Below are 15,399 nucleotides of genomic sequence, written 5' to 3'. Positions count from 1 at the left end.
ACTTCTGTAACTCACATCGCTCACTGCTCTTGCAAAGCTGAGGAGAAAAATCCTCGTGTGGAATCTGCCTCAACTGCATGGCAGAACAAAGGCCACCAGGGACATTGCTGCTACACTTCCCAGGAATGCAGAAAAAGAACATCTGTACAGAATATGCTGTAAAAACTGAACAGGCGTCATCTTGTGGGGGTGTTTGTTGGGTGGATGGATTTGCATTATCATGCTTGATCTGGTAAGTGAGGAAAACGGGAGAAACAGCAATTTATCAGCAAAGTAACCTCTTGGCTTTCTGTTAAGTCTTGTAAGAAAAAGTAGCTCAAGCTAGAATTTATCCATTCCAGCACTGCGGAGCTGGCAGCAGCCTGAGCCACTGCTTGCTGACTCAGAGGAAAGCCATCCCTGGAGTTACACTGCCCAAAGCTCCACAGTTGTTTACCTTCTATTATTTTAGGAAGGGATTTTTTAACATTCTGTTTCCCTGCTAGGAGGAACAACAATGGTGAAGCCACATGTTTAATATGGCAGCCAAACGCTCAGCTAACGTAACATACTGACTTCTTTAAAAAGAACTAATGAAGTTGTACCAATCGATAGCAGCACAAGAACTGGCTCAAAGTATTGTACGTGGCTTTGCCTGCCCAGAAACTACCGAGCTGTTGTGCCATGTGAGCACCACCGGCCCTTCATAGCTCCGATTCTTTATCTATCTCGTCTAGGTAGTATTCATCGTCGGTGGTGGTATCACTGTCTGAGTCCGAATAAGCTGCTGAGTCTTCCCGATAGATATCAAGCGGCTCTCGGGGCGATGAAGCGGCCGATGACATTTTGCTACCAGCAGAACTTGAGCTCAAAAGCTCAGCCCTGTTTATAGAAGGGGTCTCTCCATCTCTGAGAGCACCAGGGTTGTTAAGAAGACAAGGTCTCCATAATCGCCCTTCTGTGAGTGACCTCTTGATATTTTCCAGGAAAGCCAACTGCTGTTCTTTGCCAAATATACCAAATTCAACAGAAGGATACATCAGATTTCTAGTGCTGTAACATTTTTCATCGTCCGACGCCCAATTTTCATTTTCATCACAAGACAACAGCTCCGAGTAAGATTTAAATCTCTTCCCATGCATACCATCTTTCGGCAGAATATTGCTTCCCGAGGCAAAGGTCTCATGGGAATCTCGGGCACAAAGACTCTCAGAAAGGAGACGCTCACGCTGATTTTTGGCATGACTCTTGTGCAACTGATAGCTACGCAAGTTGGCATTTTTTAAGCCAGCAAACTGAGGGGTATTTTGACACGGATTTAGCACTGTCTGGGAAGTCAGGTTTTGCTCTGGACACACGTCTGCCCGCAAGCAGCTGTTTACATCCATGTTTGAGTTTTTGTCAGTTAAAAGCAGCAAGGGGGGACTGCCGGCATGACTGCCGGCTCTTCTTTTCTCATCATCCAGTGGGTCTGATGTAGTAGCACTGGGAAAGATGGGCCGGCTTTTGCTTTCTGACCTGAGATCAAGTGTTCGGGAATTCTTATTTCTTGTAGTTACCGCCTTATCTGGAAATAGGGTTGTAAGCCTTGGCCTATTTTCCATTTTCACTGTAGTTTTTTGGGGACTGATGGCTTCCCTCTGGGTGTATGAGCTTGTAAAAGACCTCCAATCGGTGTTATTAACAAGCAGAGGAGGATCGTTCTTATTTTCAGTCTCCTTATTCTCAGCTGTTCTTGGTCTTGGCATATTCTTATCTGGGTCCAGACTGGGATTCTGATTTTCATTGTCCGACTGCAGGAATGACTCATGGGAATCCACTGAAGTCAATGAGTCAAGGCACATGTTGACCTCTGAAGAAGTGGCACTTCCATCGTTCTGTGAAAAAATGTTACTTATGTGCGGTTTGGGGGGTAAGTTTTTACTAGAAAATTTTCGACTTGTTTTGTAAACAGCTGCCAGTTTATTTTTAACTGAGGGTCTGTTTTTCCTTTTTTCTATATCTTTGACTTTGTCTCTTGTGCCGTCACAGGGGAGTTTGTTCTCGTCTTCTGCACTCTGTGTTATCTTCTCATCTTGTGTAACCCTGAGGACTTTATCTTTACAGTTAATGTTCAGGCTGCCTTCACTGCACCTCTCTGATTCCTGCAAACCACTGTAATCTTTACCCATCTGAGTACTCTGTGAGTTTTTCTCTTTTTTAATTTTTGAATTCTTTAATTCGTCAGTATCTGTGCTAACCACTTTGTCTAGCTGAAGTAACCGATCAGCACTGGAAGCTGTGCTTACCTCAGATGCTTTGTTCAGAGACTCTGACAGCACTTTGCTACAAGAGTTTAAATCATTTGCCTTTTTTCTTGAACTGTCAGCCCTTAATTGCAGTCCACTCCATTTATTATTATACAGAGGACTAGTTTGGTGTAGGAAATTTACTCTCTGTTTGACTTTGGTACTATCCCTGTCTTCCGCAGGAGGAAGCGGCACGTCGGCACATTCTGCGTTACCATTCCTTCCAAGGGAACTCTTCTGTCCTGGGTGGAGTAAACTGTTCAGATTTTTATTGGTGTTCACTTTAGGGGGCTGGCAGGAGCTTTCAGAGTTTCCCTTCCGTATAATATTTTTATTTGTTGAAGTAGAATACAAAGCAGTCTCTAAAGGTCTGCCTGGCTTGGGAGGGGTTGATGAAGTGGACATTAGCCGTGTGGCTGTTTGCAAAATTTCCTTCTTTTCTTTTAGATGTATTTCTGTGTTTTGGCTGCTTGAAGCATCAGAAATGGCCTTACCTGACCTAGCCACTATTGCAGTGGATTGTGGACCATCAAAAGAAATTTCTTTTGTCACCACATCAGAAAGCACATTTTCTGCTAATGAAAGATCTGCTGAACTCTCTTTCCTGTTATGTACCACACTCATTGACTTCGAAGTACATATCTTCTCAGAGCTAGGAGATAACTGGGAATTATCTTCTTCGCTATCAACAGCAGTTCCTGAGTTCTGAGGTGTGACCAGAGCTGAAGATACTTGGTCAGAAGAATACGAAGGCACCTCTTTTTCCAGAGTACTGGGGAAAAAAACATTTGCTAAACTCACATGACCTTCATTTTTCTTGTTTTGTATTCTTGGTGACTGAGCGTTTTCTTTGGGACAAGGTAAATCTGCTTCCTCTGGATTATCTCTAAAGAGGTTACAAAATGTTCTTGAATGCCTCCTGGGTAATGTGTAATAAATTGAAACTAGTTCATGATACTTGACATGATCTTCATCGACACAAACTGTAAACGTGCTTGTAGTTTTATATTTCTGCAAAAGATTTCCCCTTTCCTTACAATCTGAAAACACAGAGGATTCTCTTCTGCTTAGATGTTTACATCTGTTTGCCAGTTCAACTGATGTGCTATTACTTACTGAATCATTAGGCCTTTTGGTTGAAGGACTGGGGTAATCTTTTTCTTTCTTACCTTTAGCAGCATTTAATGATGCTGATGCTAAAAAGGAACGGTTCCAGTCTAAACAAGACACATCTCTTTGATTAGAACAAAAGGCATCAGCTCTATACGGAGTTTCAGACCTTAAACAATCGTACGTTGTTCTGCTTTCTCTAGGTAAAGAGATGGGTGTATCTGACATAATACTACCAGCAATGCTAGCTGATTTTCTAGGCAAAGTGTAATAAATAACAAGCGAGTCAGGAGATTTGAAGCTGTTTCTGCTAGGGGTGCCAGTAATGCTGCAGCTACTGGTATGTCTCAGCAAGCTGTCTTGCTTGTGAAGTCTTTCAATGCAAGGAGAATTACTCCTTAGTCTTCCACTTTCATTTTCAAGGCAAAAATAACTTAAATTATGTTCAGAGGTCTTGGGGTCTCCATCAAAGCTATGCATGTAAGTATTTCCAGAATTTCCATTTTGTGGAGAACTAGTAGTGAAGTGTCCATTACAGTCCTTAGTAACTAAAGTGCTTGTATTTTGCAGCGTTTTCTGTGAAATCTTTTTGGTAACACCTATTCTGCTCACTTGAGCTGTTTCTCCACCTTCTGCTTGAGATTCAGTAGTTGCGCAATTTACTGAAGAGCTAGGTGGTGTTCCTAAACGTTTAGAATTGTCTTTATGAGAAAGTGCTTGTGGAGGGCTTTGTGAGGAGCTAGTTTCAGGAGGACAGGACAACACGCCTTGGCAGTTTGCTAATTTTTCAGTGGATGGAGCAGAAGCAACATTCAGCGGCGAGGACTGTCTCTTTAGAGTAGCTTGGTTAATGGCTTCTGCGCTCCGATTATCCTGTTTGATGCTCTTTATTTTCTCTGCGTAACGCAGATTACATTCCCATTCTTTCTGACTTGAAAGAAAAGGTTCCTTCCTGCTCTCATGAGCTGGCAAGATACAGGGAGGCTGACTGAACACGCTGTTGGGTGGGCAATCGTTTTCCTTCATTTGTACATTTCTTGTATCACAGTTTGATGTATACATTTTTGCAAGATCTCTTCTGGCAGTGACTTGGGTTTGTCCCTCCAATCTCGCTGTGTTAAAGGGAGATGCATTGCTTTGCAATGTGGCAGGAGCAGGGCTGTTAGGGTGAAAACTCGGGGTGTTGATGTAGTTTGTATCTGCTTGTTGAGAAACTGACTGCAACGGCATGGCTTTGTCTGGCAGTTCCATACCTTCAACCCTTTCTAGTTGTGTAAAGTCTACCTCAGTGCTTCTTTGGGTAACGACGACTGAACTCCTGTTCAGTCCTATAGGTTTTGTTTGGTCCTTCAAATTAGGAAGGACTGACTCATCAGTTCTGATACCAGGTGAAGAAACTGAAGAGTTGCAACTTAGCCAAGGCTGACAGGCCTCGGTGAATTCTGAAAAAGTTCTATTTGCACTTCTTGTTAGCCTTCCGATACTCGTATTTTCTGGAGAATGCATGTGAAAATCGTTCTGCAGGCGCTGTGAACCAAAGTTGGCATTCTTTGTGTGTGCCCACTGCTGGTCATTTAAATTAGCCATAATGGCTTCAAAGCTGGCATCAGGTGAAATAAACACTTCATCACTGTAGTACTGAGGAATATCAGCCCAAGATGGATAGCTGTCCTTTTTTCCGTATGGAGAACTCTTTTTGTTTGCATACAACTTGCCATGAGAAGAAGTATCTCTATAGTAGGATCTAGAGAGATTATTTTCTGATTTGTATAACGGATAATTTTCCCAGTTATCAAAGGGCAATGGAGAAGTAGCTTTGTCAGGGCAACTAACTCTACTAAAGCAATTACTGCTTGAAATAGATCTTCTGTAGTGGTGTTTTGAGTTGCAATATGCGTATTTCTTGGTTTCTTGCAAAGAGCTAGGATATCTACCACGGTCTGTAGCATGAAACTCCATCAGTGACTGGGTTCTGAACATTTTTTCTTGAGTTGATGTTTGTCCAGGAGAGTCTGGTGTGTTGTTCCATACAATAGAAGACAGAGGAATTCTCTTTGGATTCTGTCGACCAAACCTTGGTACAAAACCATTGTTGCTCTCCCTTGCCAATGGATGTTGTAAACTAGAGGCTGATAGCTGGTCAGAAGATACTGATGAGTGACATCTCCGAAGGGAACATACAGAGTAACTTCTACCAGCTGTATCCCTGTTTATACAACTCTTGTGCCTAAATCCACTGTTTTGTGTTACGGAAGGAGGATACAAGCTACCTTCTGAAGACCGTCCGAAAGAAACGGAAGAGAGCCTACTGCTTAGCAGATGAGGATTTCCATCAACTGGATCACCACATTTGTAATCTTCTTGAAAGGCTGTCTGGTGCCACTTTATATATGCACTGTGTAACTTCCTTGGTCTGATGAAAATCTTGTGTTCATCTTTGGCTCGTATTGTTCTCAGTCCATCTGGGAAAAATGTGCTAGGCATGTCGCTCCAGTCATTTCTGTGTTGCCCCCTACTACCAGTCTGCCTCTTTGAAGTAGAGAATGCGCTACTGTATTGGACATTTGATGCACTGTTAGTAGAGACCGTCCTATCCAATGGGTCTTGGGCTTGTTCCTGGGCCAGCTGGTCATCCAGATCATTTAGAACTGCACAGGAAAAAAAAGATACTTGGTTTTGTTTTCTTTAATAACTTTCTGACTATTTCTGTTAAAAAGTTTCATGTACTACATTAATAACCAGATCTGGTTTTGAAAGCAGTCAGCTTCTCAGCATAGAAAACCCTTCCCAAACCACACATTCTTCCTCCACAGGACCTTTCAGTGGTCACTCATTATGACTACAAGGAAAAAAATGCACTGCTCCATGACTGATCTTAAAACTGCTCTTTATGTAAATGTTAGTCTTTATGCTATTTAAAAGAAAAACAAACCAATTCGAAGTCTGAATTCTTATTCACACGCTCTGTGTGTGTGTGTGTAAACTTTCCATATCTAGTTTGTAAGCAAGAAATCCCTGAAAAGAATTCACTAGACAAACACGGACCTTTCTCTGTATTCACAGAGCACAGTTGTGATGTACCTGTAAGAAAACAAAATCCTGCAAACCATCAAACAAGCATATTCAGTAGTCAGGCATGCCCACTGTTTGTTTCATTCAGAAAAGAAGTTCTCCACTAAATTGTAGCTTATGACTTTCAAAGGAGCACCGAAAATGGCATGTTCTGGATAAAAAAGGATTTAGGAACCTGTGATTCATTCTAGCAACACAGCTGTATATATATATAAACAGTCTCATGAACTGGAATTAAACACTATACAGCTCAGTTAACCAAGATACTCAGTCATAAGACTAAGTGACAGCAATGTATTTCAAGTATTTTTATTGGCAAAACCAATTACGCCTTCCCTAATTGTATTCTTTTCGTATTTTGAAAATAGCACACGTAAGATATAAACACAAACAGGTATGGCTGTTTTGTTATAGCATTTCCTAATCAATTTTAATAAAAAAGACTGATCAGTCCTTACAGATCTGTGCTAATAGTATAGAATCATTAAGAAAGCATTGCTAAGTAGGTATAGTTGGGAAAAAAGGTGATATGAAGGTACTAAAATTTTCCATTTTTCTAAGTTTCCTTTCAGATGATTTAAAAGTTTCCCTTTCAGATGATCTCTAAGGTTCCTTCCAGCCTATGCCATTCTATGATTCAGCACAGAAGAGACGACTCCTGAGAGAGTTTAGAACAAGAAAAAAGACGAGCTGTTTCTGAGTCTTCCATTAGGAGGACATTAGCCAAGGTATGTACAGTTTCTCTCTGCCAGTGGGCAAGTGTGCACAGTTATGATGGACATCCAAAAGCGGCGACAGGCATGTGAGTTTCAGAAGAACCACTGCCTGCCATGCAGTGCTCTCCTCTTCCAGCACTGCTGACTCACCCACTGCTTCCTGATCATGTTTTCAATCTGTTACCTCCTGTAATTTTGGGTGGTAGAAAGTAATATTCATGGACCTTTTTTTGTATAGATCTGAGAAAGTTTATGGAAGAACACCTCTATACTCCAATACGCTGGCTCTGATCTTACCTTGATTCCTAGCACTGAGAAAAAAAAAAAAAAGAACCAGCAACTTCCAACTGGTGTTACAAGGGCTCCCAGAAAGGTAACTGAATGCCATAATGCCTCTTGCTTCTGTGGTTCAAGGCTTTACAATTCATAACACCAGGCCCAGTAATTCATCATTATCAAAGTAATGCATGCAGGAAACTGGGATGAAATTATTCTCATATAACTGTATGTCTGCAACTACAGGAGGCAATATGGGCTCCTGTCAGAATCAGCAGAGAGAAACGTATGCTTTTGAGGTGTGATTCTTCTCAATTGGATCAGTATGACATGAAATGCACTCTAAGAGGGACCAGTGACGCATCTTGACGTAAATGTCAGAGTAAAGATTCTTCTGTCAGATGAAGCCAGCAAAAAGTAGCCACTATGCTAGAAAGTAACGAGCTGTACCTTTACAGCCTATGCTTTTGCAGAAAATTCTCTGAAACCAGTCACCACAGTCACTTCTGGTAACAATAATATCAGAACAAAGTAAGGACACACTCTTACCACTGAAAAACTCCTTCTCTAGCTGGTCATTCCATTCCTGTGTACTTTCCTCCATCGTTTCATTTTGGTTTGCATCAAAAGAACGTCCGCTTGTTTCAGTTGAGACTGGGGAATTACACATTTCAGCCTGTTAAAAATGGTAAGGCAACATGATTTTAGTTCTACATGCAGGTTCAAATTGTGTTTCACATCACAAATCCTGCCACAAGTCACAGGTCAGTGGGTCTATTAAATATTGTATTATTAAAACGTACAACTGAGGATTGTAAAGTTGCATGCATTTAGAGACTTTTACATATGTAATAAGATTTGCTCATCTTGTCCTCATATTGTAGCATGTTTTGGATATATGAGTTATAATGATCTTACAATAAGGGGCACAATTTACTTATTTTCTCTGTATGCATCCATATTGCATTGTATCTCTTAACTTAGTTTTTCCTAATCACTTCTTCCTTGACCAGCACATTTTAAAATTCAGACACTGACCTCCAAAAAGAGATTTAATAATTTAACATCACAGTAAATTTTCATATTGCAAGACAGCACTTTAGGGAGCTGTGATGAATTACCTTAGCAGTGGGGAAAATGTCATCCTATTCCCCATCTGAGCTTAGTTTACATGTTAAGCTAGAGAAGTTCCTATCCCATCCACACTTCTCTCAGCTCACAGTCTCAGATGGTAGAAGTGCAGACAACTGCTGAACTGCTGATTTATTTTAGCTGAGACTCTTCCTCCTTTTTTTTAATAAAAACCCTTACTACCTTTTAGTTCTAAACATTCATAATATTTTACTTGTCTAGCTATAATAGTCTATTCATATCATAGGCAGGATTCTCTGATATTTATTCATTCATATATTGATATAGATTATCCCTTTATTTTTGAAGTATGAGAGAAGGGAGGTGGCCAGTTTACCTCCTCTATACCTTTGACTATATACTCTATACCTTCTTAGTCCCCTCTGTGGTTATACCAAACAACTGAAGAGGAGGAAAGACGTGTTAATAATACAGGACAATAAAGTAATTAAAATAGCAAATACCATCCTTGGAGGAAATCTGTTTATTTCAACAGTGCGCCCTTAAATCACATCAGAAATAAAGCTGATAAGCTACTTACTGTTGCCATTTCTTCCACTTTCGAAGATGGGCTCGTAGAACTGTCATATCTGTAGGCAGAAGGATTTACTTATTAAATTAAATTTAAATTAAAGGCTTTGTAAAGGAATGTGATGTCATTTTACCAGGTAGTAAATATCCAGCAGTTTCTCTTTAACTGAGAAGCATCGGAAAAAAAACCTGCTCTATGAAGAATCTATCCTTCCCCCCCAAAAAAAATCCTGCTAACAAAAAAATGCTGGGGAATGCACAGCCAAGAATGAACTCAGCCTACCCATATCTGAATGCCTCCAACAGCCACAAAACAATTTTTTCAATCCAGTCTTACGATGGTATTACTCCTTTTTCCAAACAAAGAACTGCTGCAGTTAACTACTTGTAAACCTGCAAGTGGTTTGCACCTGCAATTCTCCTGTTTTTCTCTTCCATTTCACGCTGCTCAGAGCAGAGCTGTGCTCTGTCCCTGTGAAGGAGGAGAGACGCACAGCAGATGGTTTTTGGTGTGAACTTTGGAACTTGCTGTTACTCACCCCAAACAGCCTTTATTTACAAATTTTTAACACATGGTAGAAGGCTTGCCTGCTTCCCTAAGCTATATAGGACTGCAAGGGTTTGGCAGAGAACTGGCTAAGAGCATCTGTGAGTAATGCAGTGGTAAGAACAAGCTGAGAAGCCCTGAATATAAATGGTAGTCTGTTCTACGGGGTGACTTGCAGACATACAAATACAAAATAAACTAAAGAAACAGGAATGGCACTTGACTTTACTGAGTCTAGTCAAGTCTGCAGATTCTTATTTTGCAACTAAGCAAACCCAATCCCCTCAAAAGCCCTGAAGGAAACGTTGCTCAGCTTGTTGCTTATTGCCAGTTCTTCTTTGTCTCAGAAACGTTTTTTTTCCCAGGAAGTTAATTCTTCAGAGAAACTGAAGTAGGGAAAGACGGTTCTGCTCAGTCCTGTTTGTCTCAAAGTCTTTTTGAATGACCTCGTTCTTAGGCTTTTAAAACCTTCTTATGCTCCAGTAGACTACTTTATTGTGCTTCAACAGCAAGTATAAACCGGCTTGCTGGCAGGTTCTTTGTGGCCCAGCCTTTCCTCCTGAAGTGCTTTGTCATTTGTTTGCAATGTGCTTGCAGGCAGGGAAGAACAGTTGAAAGGTGCAATTTGTTTTTGCTTCTGTAATTGCGAACTGTAAAACCAGGATTCCTCTCTGACACAGGGTCCAACTGAAACCAAAGGAAACAAGCCCGCTGACCTCAGTGGACTCAGGATCCAGCCAGACAACCTGAATCTGAAATTCCTAATTTCTCTTTGTAACACTGAATATGAACAGCTATTAATTCAGTGGGTTACCGCTCCCTGTGAATGAAGTTTACAGAACCAGGACTCAGAGACGTATGTAGCTCTTCCTTTAAACTAAAATAACGTTGAATATGTTTTAATGCTTCTACCACAAGTTAACTCAGGTTTCAGAGTTTTTACAATGAGCTCCTGCAAACCAAGTTCAATGAAATCCTGTGGCTAAGCGAGTTACCTCGATTTTAATTATATGCATAACAAAAATGTAAAAGTTTTGCTAGAAGCTCTCTTCTTCAGCTTTACTGTGCAAAGTCGCTCTACAGTTCTCCCCACTTGGTGCTGTGCTCGGTGTTGTGTTAATTGCTCCTTGCAATGAAGCTACATGAAGAAGACGTTACTTAGAAATGTCTGCTGATAGTCTAGGCAAAAATCAAATTTTCATTTGCACCTCTGGCACTATTCTAAATTCCTTCAGTCTTTGTTGTCACTGTTCTTTCAAAAATAACTGGTCATTGCATCCTGCTTTATCTTTCTCCCTGCCAACTTATACAGACAAAGTTATTTTAATCTTTTCCCTATGCCAATCCCTCTTCTCAAACCGTCTCATGATTTTTTCTGAACTCTTTTAAGTTTCTCAGCATTTCAAAACTAAAGTTTTGCTTACTTCCAGAGAAATATTGCTTAATTTTAGGAGAAAGTAACTGAGTTTCTTTTTTGGTTAATGATATTGAGCAATGTTTTTGTTATTTTTCACACACATGCTCGCACAGACACACGCATACTTGTAAACATTATCTATTATTCATAAACAGAAAAGAAGTTAAATTATTGCTTAAGTTCAGAAAGATTTGCCATCAGAAAAACACTACATACTATGGAAAACAAGAAGTTATATTTTATACTTTTTTACTTATATACATGTATCTTTTTTTTATGACAATCGAATGCAAGACTGAAAGTAAAAGACGACTCTACTTACAACTGTCACTTATGGTAACAATAATAAAAATCCATGAATTAAAATCTGCTGCGAATTAGTATTTTCACTGAGGCACCTGTCTTCCCCAGGCCACCTCCGAGTTGTCTACTGTGAGAGCGTAATCTGTCGTCTTCTATACTAATCAGTACTACATACAAGCCAGCGAAGCAGCAAACACGTAACTCAAATAAGCTGAAAACACAATTAGATAGCATTTTTTTTCCAGTCTGAATGACACTTACATAGTAGAAAAGAATAAGGAACACTGAGCACCTTTGAACCAAAACCAATCAAAGATTTCTCTACCTTCAGACTCCAGTTACAAACCTCTTATTAGCATCTTCTGTATCTCCACATAGGCATACTCTTTTTTGCAGCATCCATAATTTATTCTCACAGCAAAACACCACCGCAGCTGATGAAACTGTCTCTCCAGTACAGAAAGGACCCTCTAACCAGCCATTAACATTTAGCTATTTAAAAGCTTCTGCCAGTTAGGCTTACTTACGGGATTTACAGTGCTGCCTCCTATTGTACTTCACTAGCTCTCCAAAATAACTCTACCTGGTGAGAGGCAGATTATTTCAGTGCTTTGTCTATGCATAAAGCAAACCACATGCCAAGGCAACACCTAGAAGAGGGTGGGGGAAGTTTTCGACAGAGAGGCGTGACTAGAAAATGTAGCAATCAGCTCAGTTACACGTCAGGATTGACTTGTTTATTTTTCAAGCTGTGCTCGGTAAGAAATCAAAGGCACCTGAGCCTGAGATACGATAGATTTTGTGTGGAAAAGCCAGATAAACACATATTAGAAAAGCTGATGCAATGAGTAGGCACGGTTTATTTTTTTGCTTTCTTAAATTAAGAAATCGTATCAATGCTTAGATTCTACAGCAAAGCCTAAGCTTCACTTACGCATTGGCTACCTGACTGTGCCCTTGAAATCTGACGCTCAGTTACACAAGTGCCCCTTTATTCTGCAGGGAGGGCTTCGCTCCAGTGTCAGCGTGTCCCAGCGCAGGGAGCGTTACCATGTCACAGGAAAGAGGAGGAAGCAGATGACACATACAGAGCAGTGTTAAAACTTTGCTTTTTTTTTTTTTCTATGCTTCATTGCGAGGTAGGAGAATTGTTACCAGTAAACATCCACAAAGCTAACCTCAGGCCTGTTGCAAGCCTCTCCTTAAATCTCCTTCTGCTTTGATGCAAACACTCCACAATGGCAAGCTGCTGTGCTACAAAACCTCTGTATCAGCCTAATCATCATTTCTTTAGAGGCTTGCATTCCCCATCATTGTTTATTATACCTGTTCCTTGTCTTAGCTCATGCCACCTCGGAGCCCCAGGCATGGACCAGAGTCCCAGCCCGAGACTCATGGAATGAAAATCACCTCTTTGCGCCAAAGATCTTGCAGCTTCATACTTGGATTGCACAGCGCTGCACAATGCACCTTTACCTATGATTGCCAGTCCCAAGCACTACCCTAAGATGCTCCCCAAAATAGTATTTCACTGAGGTGTTGCTAAGATACAGGATTACACAGGACAAAAGTGAGGAGAAAACAGTCAGCCAAACTAGCCTGAGCATAGCTCCCTGCCTGTTCCCTCTGAACAGCAGTTTTAACCTTGCATCTGGCAAGGGAGAACGATGCTCTACAGAACAGCAGCTCCAGCGCTGCACATGAGACCATCCTTGGTTCAGATCCAGTTGCAACCAAAGACCTGACGAAGCACAGAAGACAAAAGCACTGTTTGCTTGGCTAGAGCTAAAGCTGCAGGCCTGCCTCTAAGCTGCCTCTGGGCTAGAAATGGTGAGAACGGATGCAGCAGAGCTGCCTGAGGCCAGTACTCTGCCATGGCCTGGGAAAGCCACGCTTTGCTGTTATATTGCAGCCACAGGGCACTAGATCCACATGCACCTTACACCTTGTCCTCGTGACAGGGAATTAAATAGGATGCAGCCACTGCTAAGTCTAGGGGCTTTCATACACTTAAAGACTTTATGCAAAAACCTGAGCAAAATAGATTTAGCTATTGCTTGCCACTTAGTCCTCGTTCTTCTGACACAGAACAGATAATCTCTCATTACATGACCAAGTAAAATCCCAGTCTTCCCAGTGAAGTGAAACGCGAGAGACTGGAAAAATAATTTTAACAGTATTCTAAGCAAAACACAGAACAACTTAGATTTTTTTTAAAGCTGGAAATAATTTATATTCTCATCATAGCTCACCGTGGTTGCTTCTGAGTTGGGTTCTTCCTTGATTTTCTAAAGGAGAAAAGCCAAGCAAAAGGTGATCTGAACCCCAGAAAGGAAGCTGAAGTGTTCTTTTGTGCTTGAAGATTTGTGCAGGATGACATTTTTAATTCTTTATGATCTAAAAATATTATAAAAATTTCATTTATTTCAAGTTATTACTAAATACAGTATTAAAATACACATTAAAAAGTTGTATCTTCATAAACAATTTTCTTTTGCTTACCTTTTATGCCAGGAAAATCCAGTTTTAGTGACATTTTTGGACGAACTGTGACATGCTGGTTTATAATGAATAACTAGAAGACTAAGGTCTAAAGTTTCAAAAAGTCTTATTGGTTTTGGGTGACGCACATGAGATAAAAAAGGTTGACTTTCAGCAAGTAATCAGCACTCAATCATTTGAAAACTAGAACCGTTTTTAAATACAGGCAAAATAGACACTTGAAAATCGAGGCACCCACAGTCATTAGTCACTTTCTTTTCACCTTTGTAAGAAACATAAATATGACAATCCTGAATATACAATGGTTTAACAGACTGCAATGTAACTACATAACAGTAGTTCAGACTAAGGTGTCTTCTGTATCATACAGTTCTTTATGATGGGATTCCTACAGCCACTAGAGTACTTTTTTTCTGCTACAAACTGCATATCAGAACCGTCTTTTAAATGCAAGATATCACTAATTATTTCTTTGGGAAGGCTATGATTTGATTTCTTCAAATGGAACATAAACCCAGTCTGCCTGTAAAAGCAGCTGGCAATTGGTGTGAAGGAGAGGATGGGTATTGCTCACAAATTAGGGAAAGGAACTGCCGGGTCTGCTGTTAAAACACACCACAGGAAACAGAAAGACATAAGGAAACAAGACTTCACTCAGGAATAAGGCACTGCATTGTTTTTTTTCTCCATTTAGAATGTCATATGCCTGAAACAATACAACAGCCTGAAAATGGCTTACCCAATGTCTGTAGGAGAAAGCAAAACCAGAAACAAGAGGTAAGTGTCACTGGTAACAACAGCGAGGGGTAGCATTTTGGACCTAGTCCAAAATGAAGTCAATAATTCATGTCACGTGATTTAAATCCTGTGTGTAATACATGGCTTTGACTTCAGAGGCAATCGCTGTGTATTACAAAATGCTGCATCCTTTCTTTACCCCTTTCAGAGCCTAACCTCTTGGTGGCATTGTTTGACTTGACAATGAAGGTGACATCAGGAGAGTCCTAACACCACTCTGCCGTAACCAGGATGGTCTAGGGACGTAGACAGAGTACGGCTTGCAGGTAAGAAGTAGTACCTTTTATTAAACCAACTTATATAGTTGGAAATATCAGACAAGTCTCTGAGGCACACAACGCCTTCTTCAGATCTGAAATAGAAACAGCAGCTTTCAAAGTTAAACACCAGAGAACAATTACACAGAGTTTAGTTAGCTAATGCATCAATTAGACCATTTCTGAAAGAGAAAAATAGTAGATATCTGTGGATGAGAGGGGATGTTGGGGAAAAACAGTCAGGAAAGATGGGAATCTGTTCTGTGTAGGCCTGTAGTTTCAGGAGAATTTTTAAAGTTTCACTTTTCCTTTGAAATACAGGACTCTGCTTCCAGTTGCTATGAAGCACAACTAGGAAGAGCTCAATGAGAAACATGCAGAAATGTGAACGGAATAAAAGCATGTATTATGCACGAAAACTATGTGGAGGGAAGATGAAAAAGACAGTACGTAATGCCACGCTCGGTATAGA

The 15,399-nt window shown here is 40.5% G+C and overlaps 1 protein-coding gene across 1 annotated transcript in view; it reads right to left on the bottom strand.

Moving 5' to 3' along the window:
- Positions 1-683: 683 nt before the first annotated feature.
- EXPH5 (exophilin 5) overlaps positions 684-15,399 on the bottom strand; it is a 37,344-nt gene continuing 22,628 nt past the window's right edge. Inside the window, exons 3-6 of the mRNA XM_086613539.1 lie at positions 13,623-13,767; positions 9,114-9,162; positions 7,991-8,117; positions 684-6,025 (exon numbers count right to left, since the gene is read on the bottom strand). Coding sequence (XP_086469665.1) covers positions 684-6,025; positions 7,991-8,117; positions 9,114-9,162; positions 13,623-13,767 — 5,663 coding nt within the window. The remainder of the gene's footprint in view (positions 6,026-7,990; positions 8,118-9,113; positions 9,163-13,622; positions 13,768-15,399) is intronic.

The sequence above is a fragment of the Tauraco erythrolophus genome, chromosome 1 (assembly GCF_009769465.1).
Source record: "Tauraco erythrolophus isolate bTauEry1 chromosome 1, bTauEry1.pri, whole genome shotgun sequence".
Taxonomy (NCBI): domain Eukaryota; kingdom Metazoa; phylum Chordata; class Aves; order Musophagiformes; family Musophagidae; genus Tauraco; species Tauraco erythrolophus.
The sequence above is the reverse complement of the archived record's forward strand: the minus strand, read 5'-3'. Positions and strand labels throughout refer to the sequence as shown.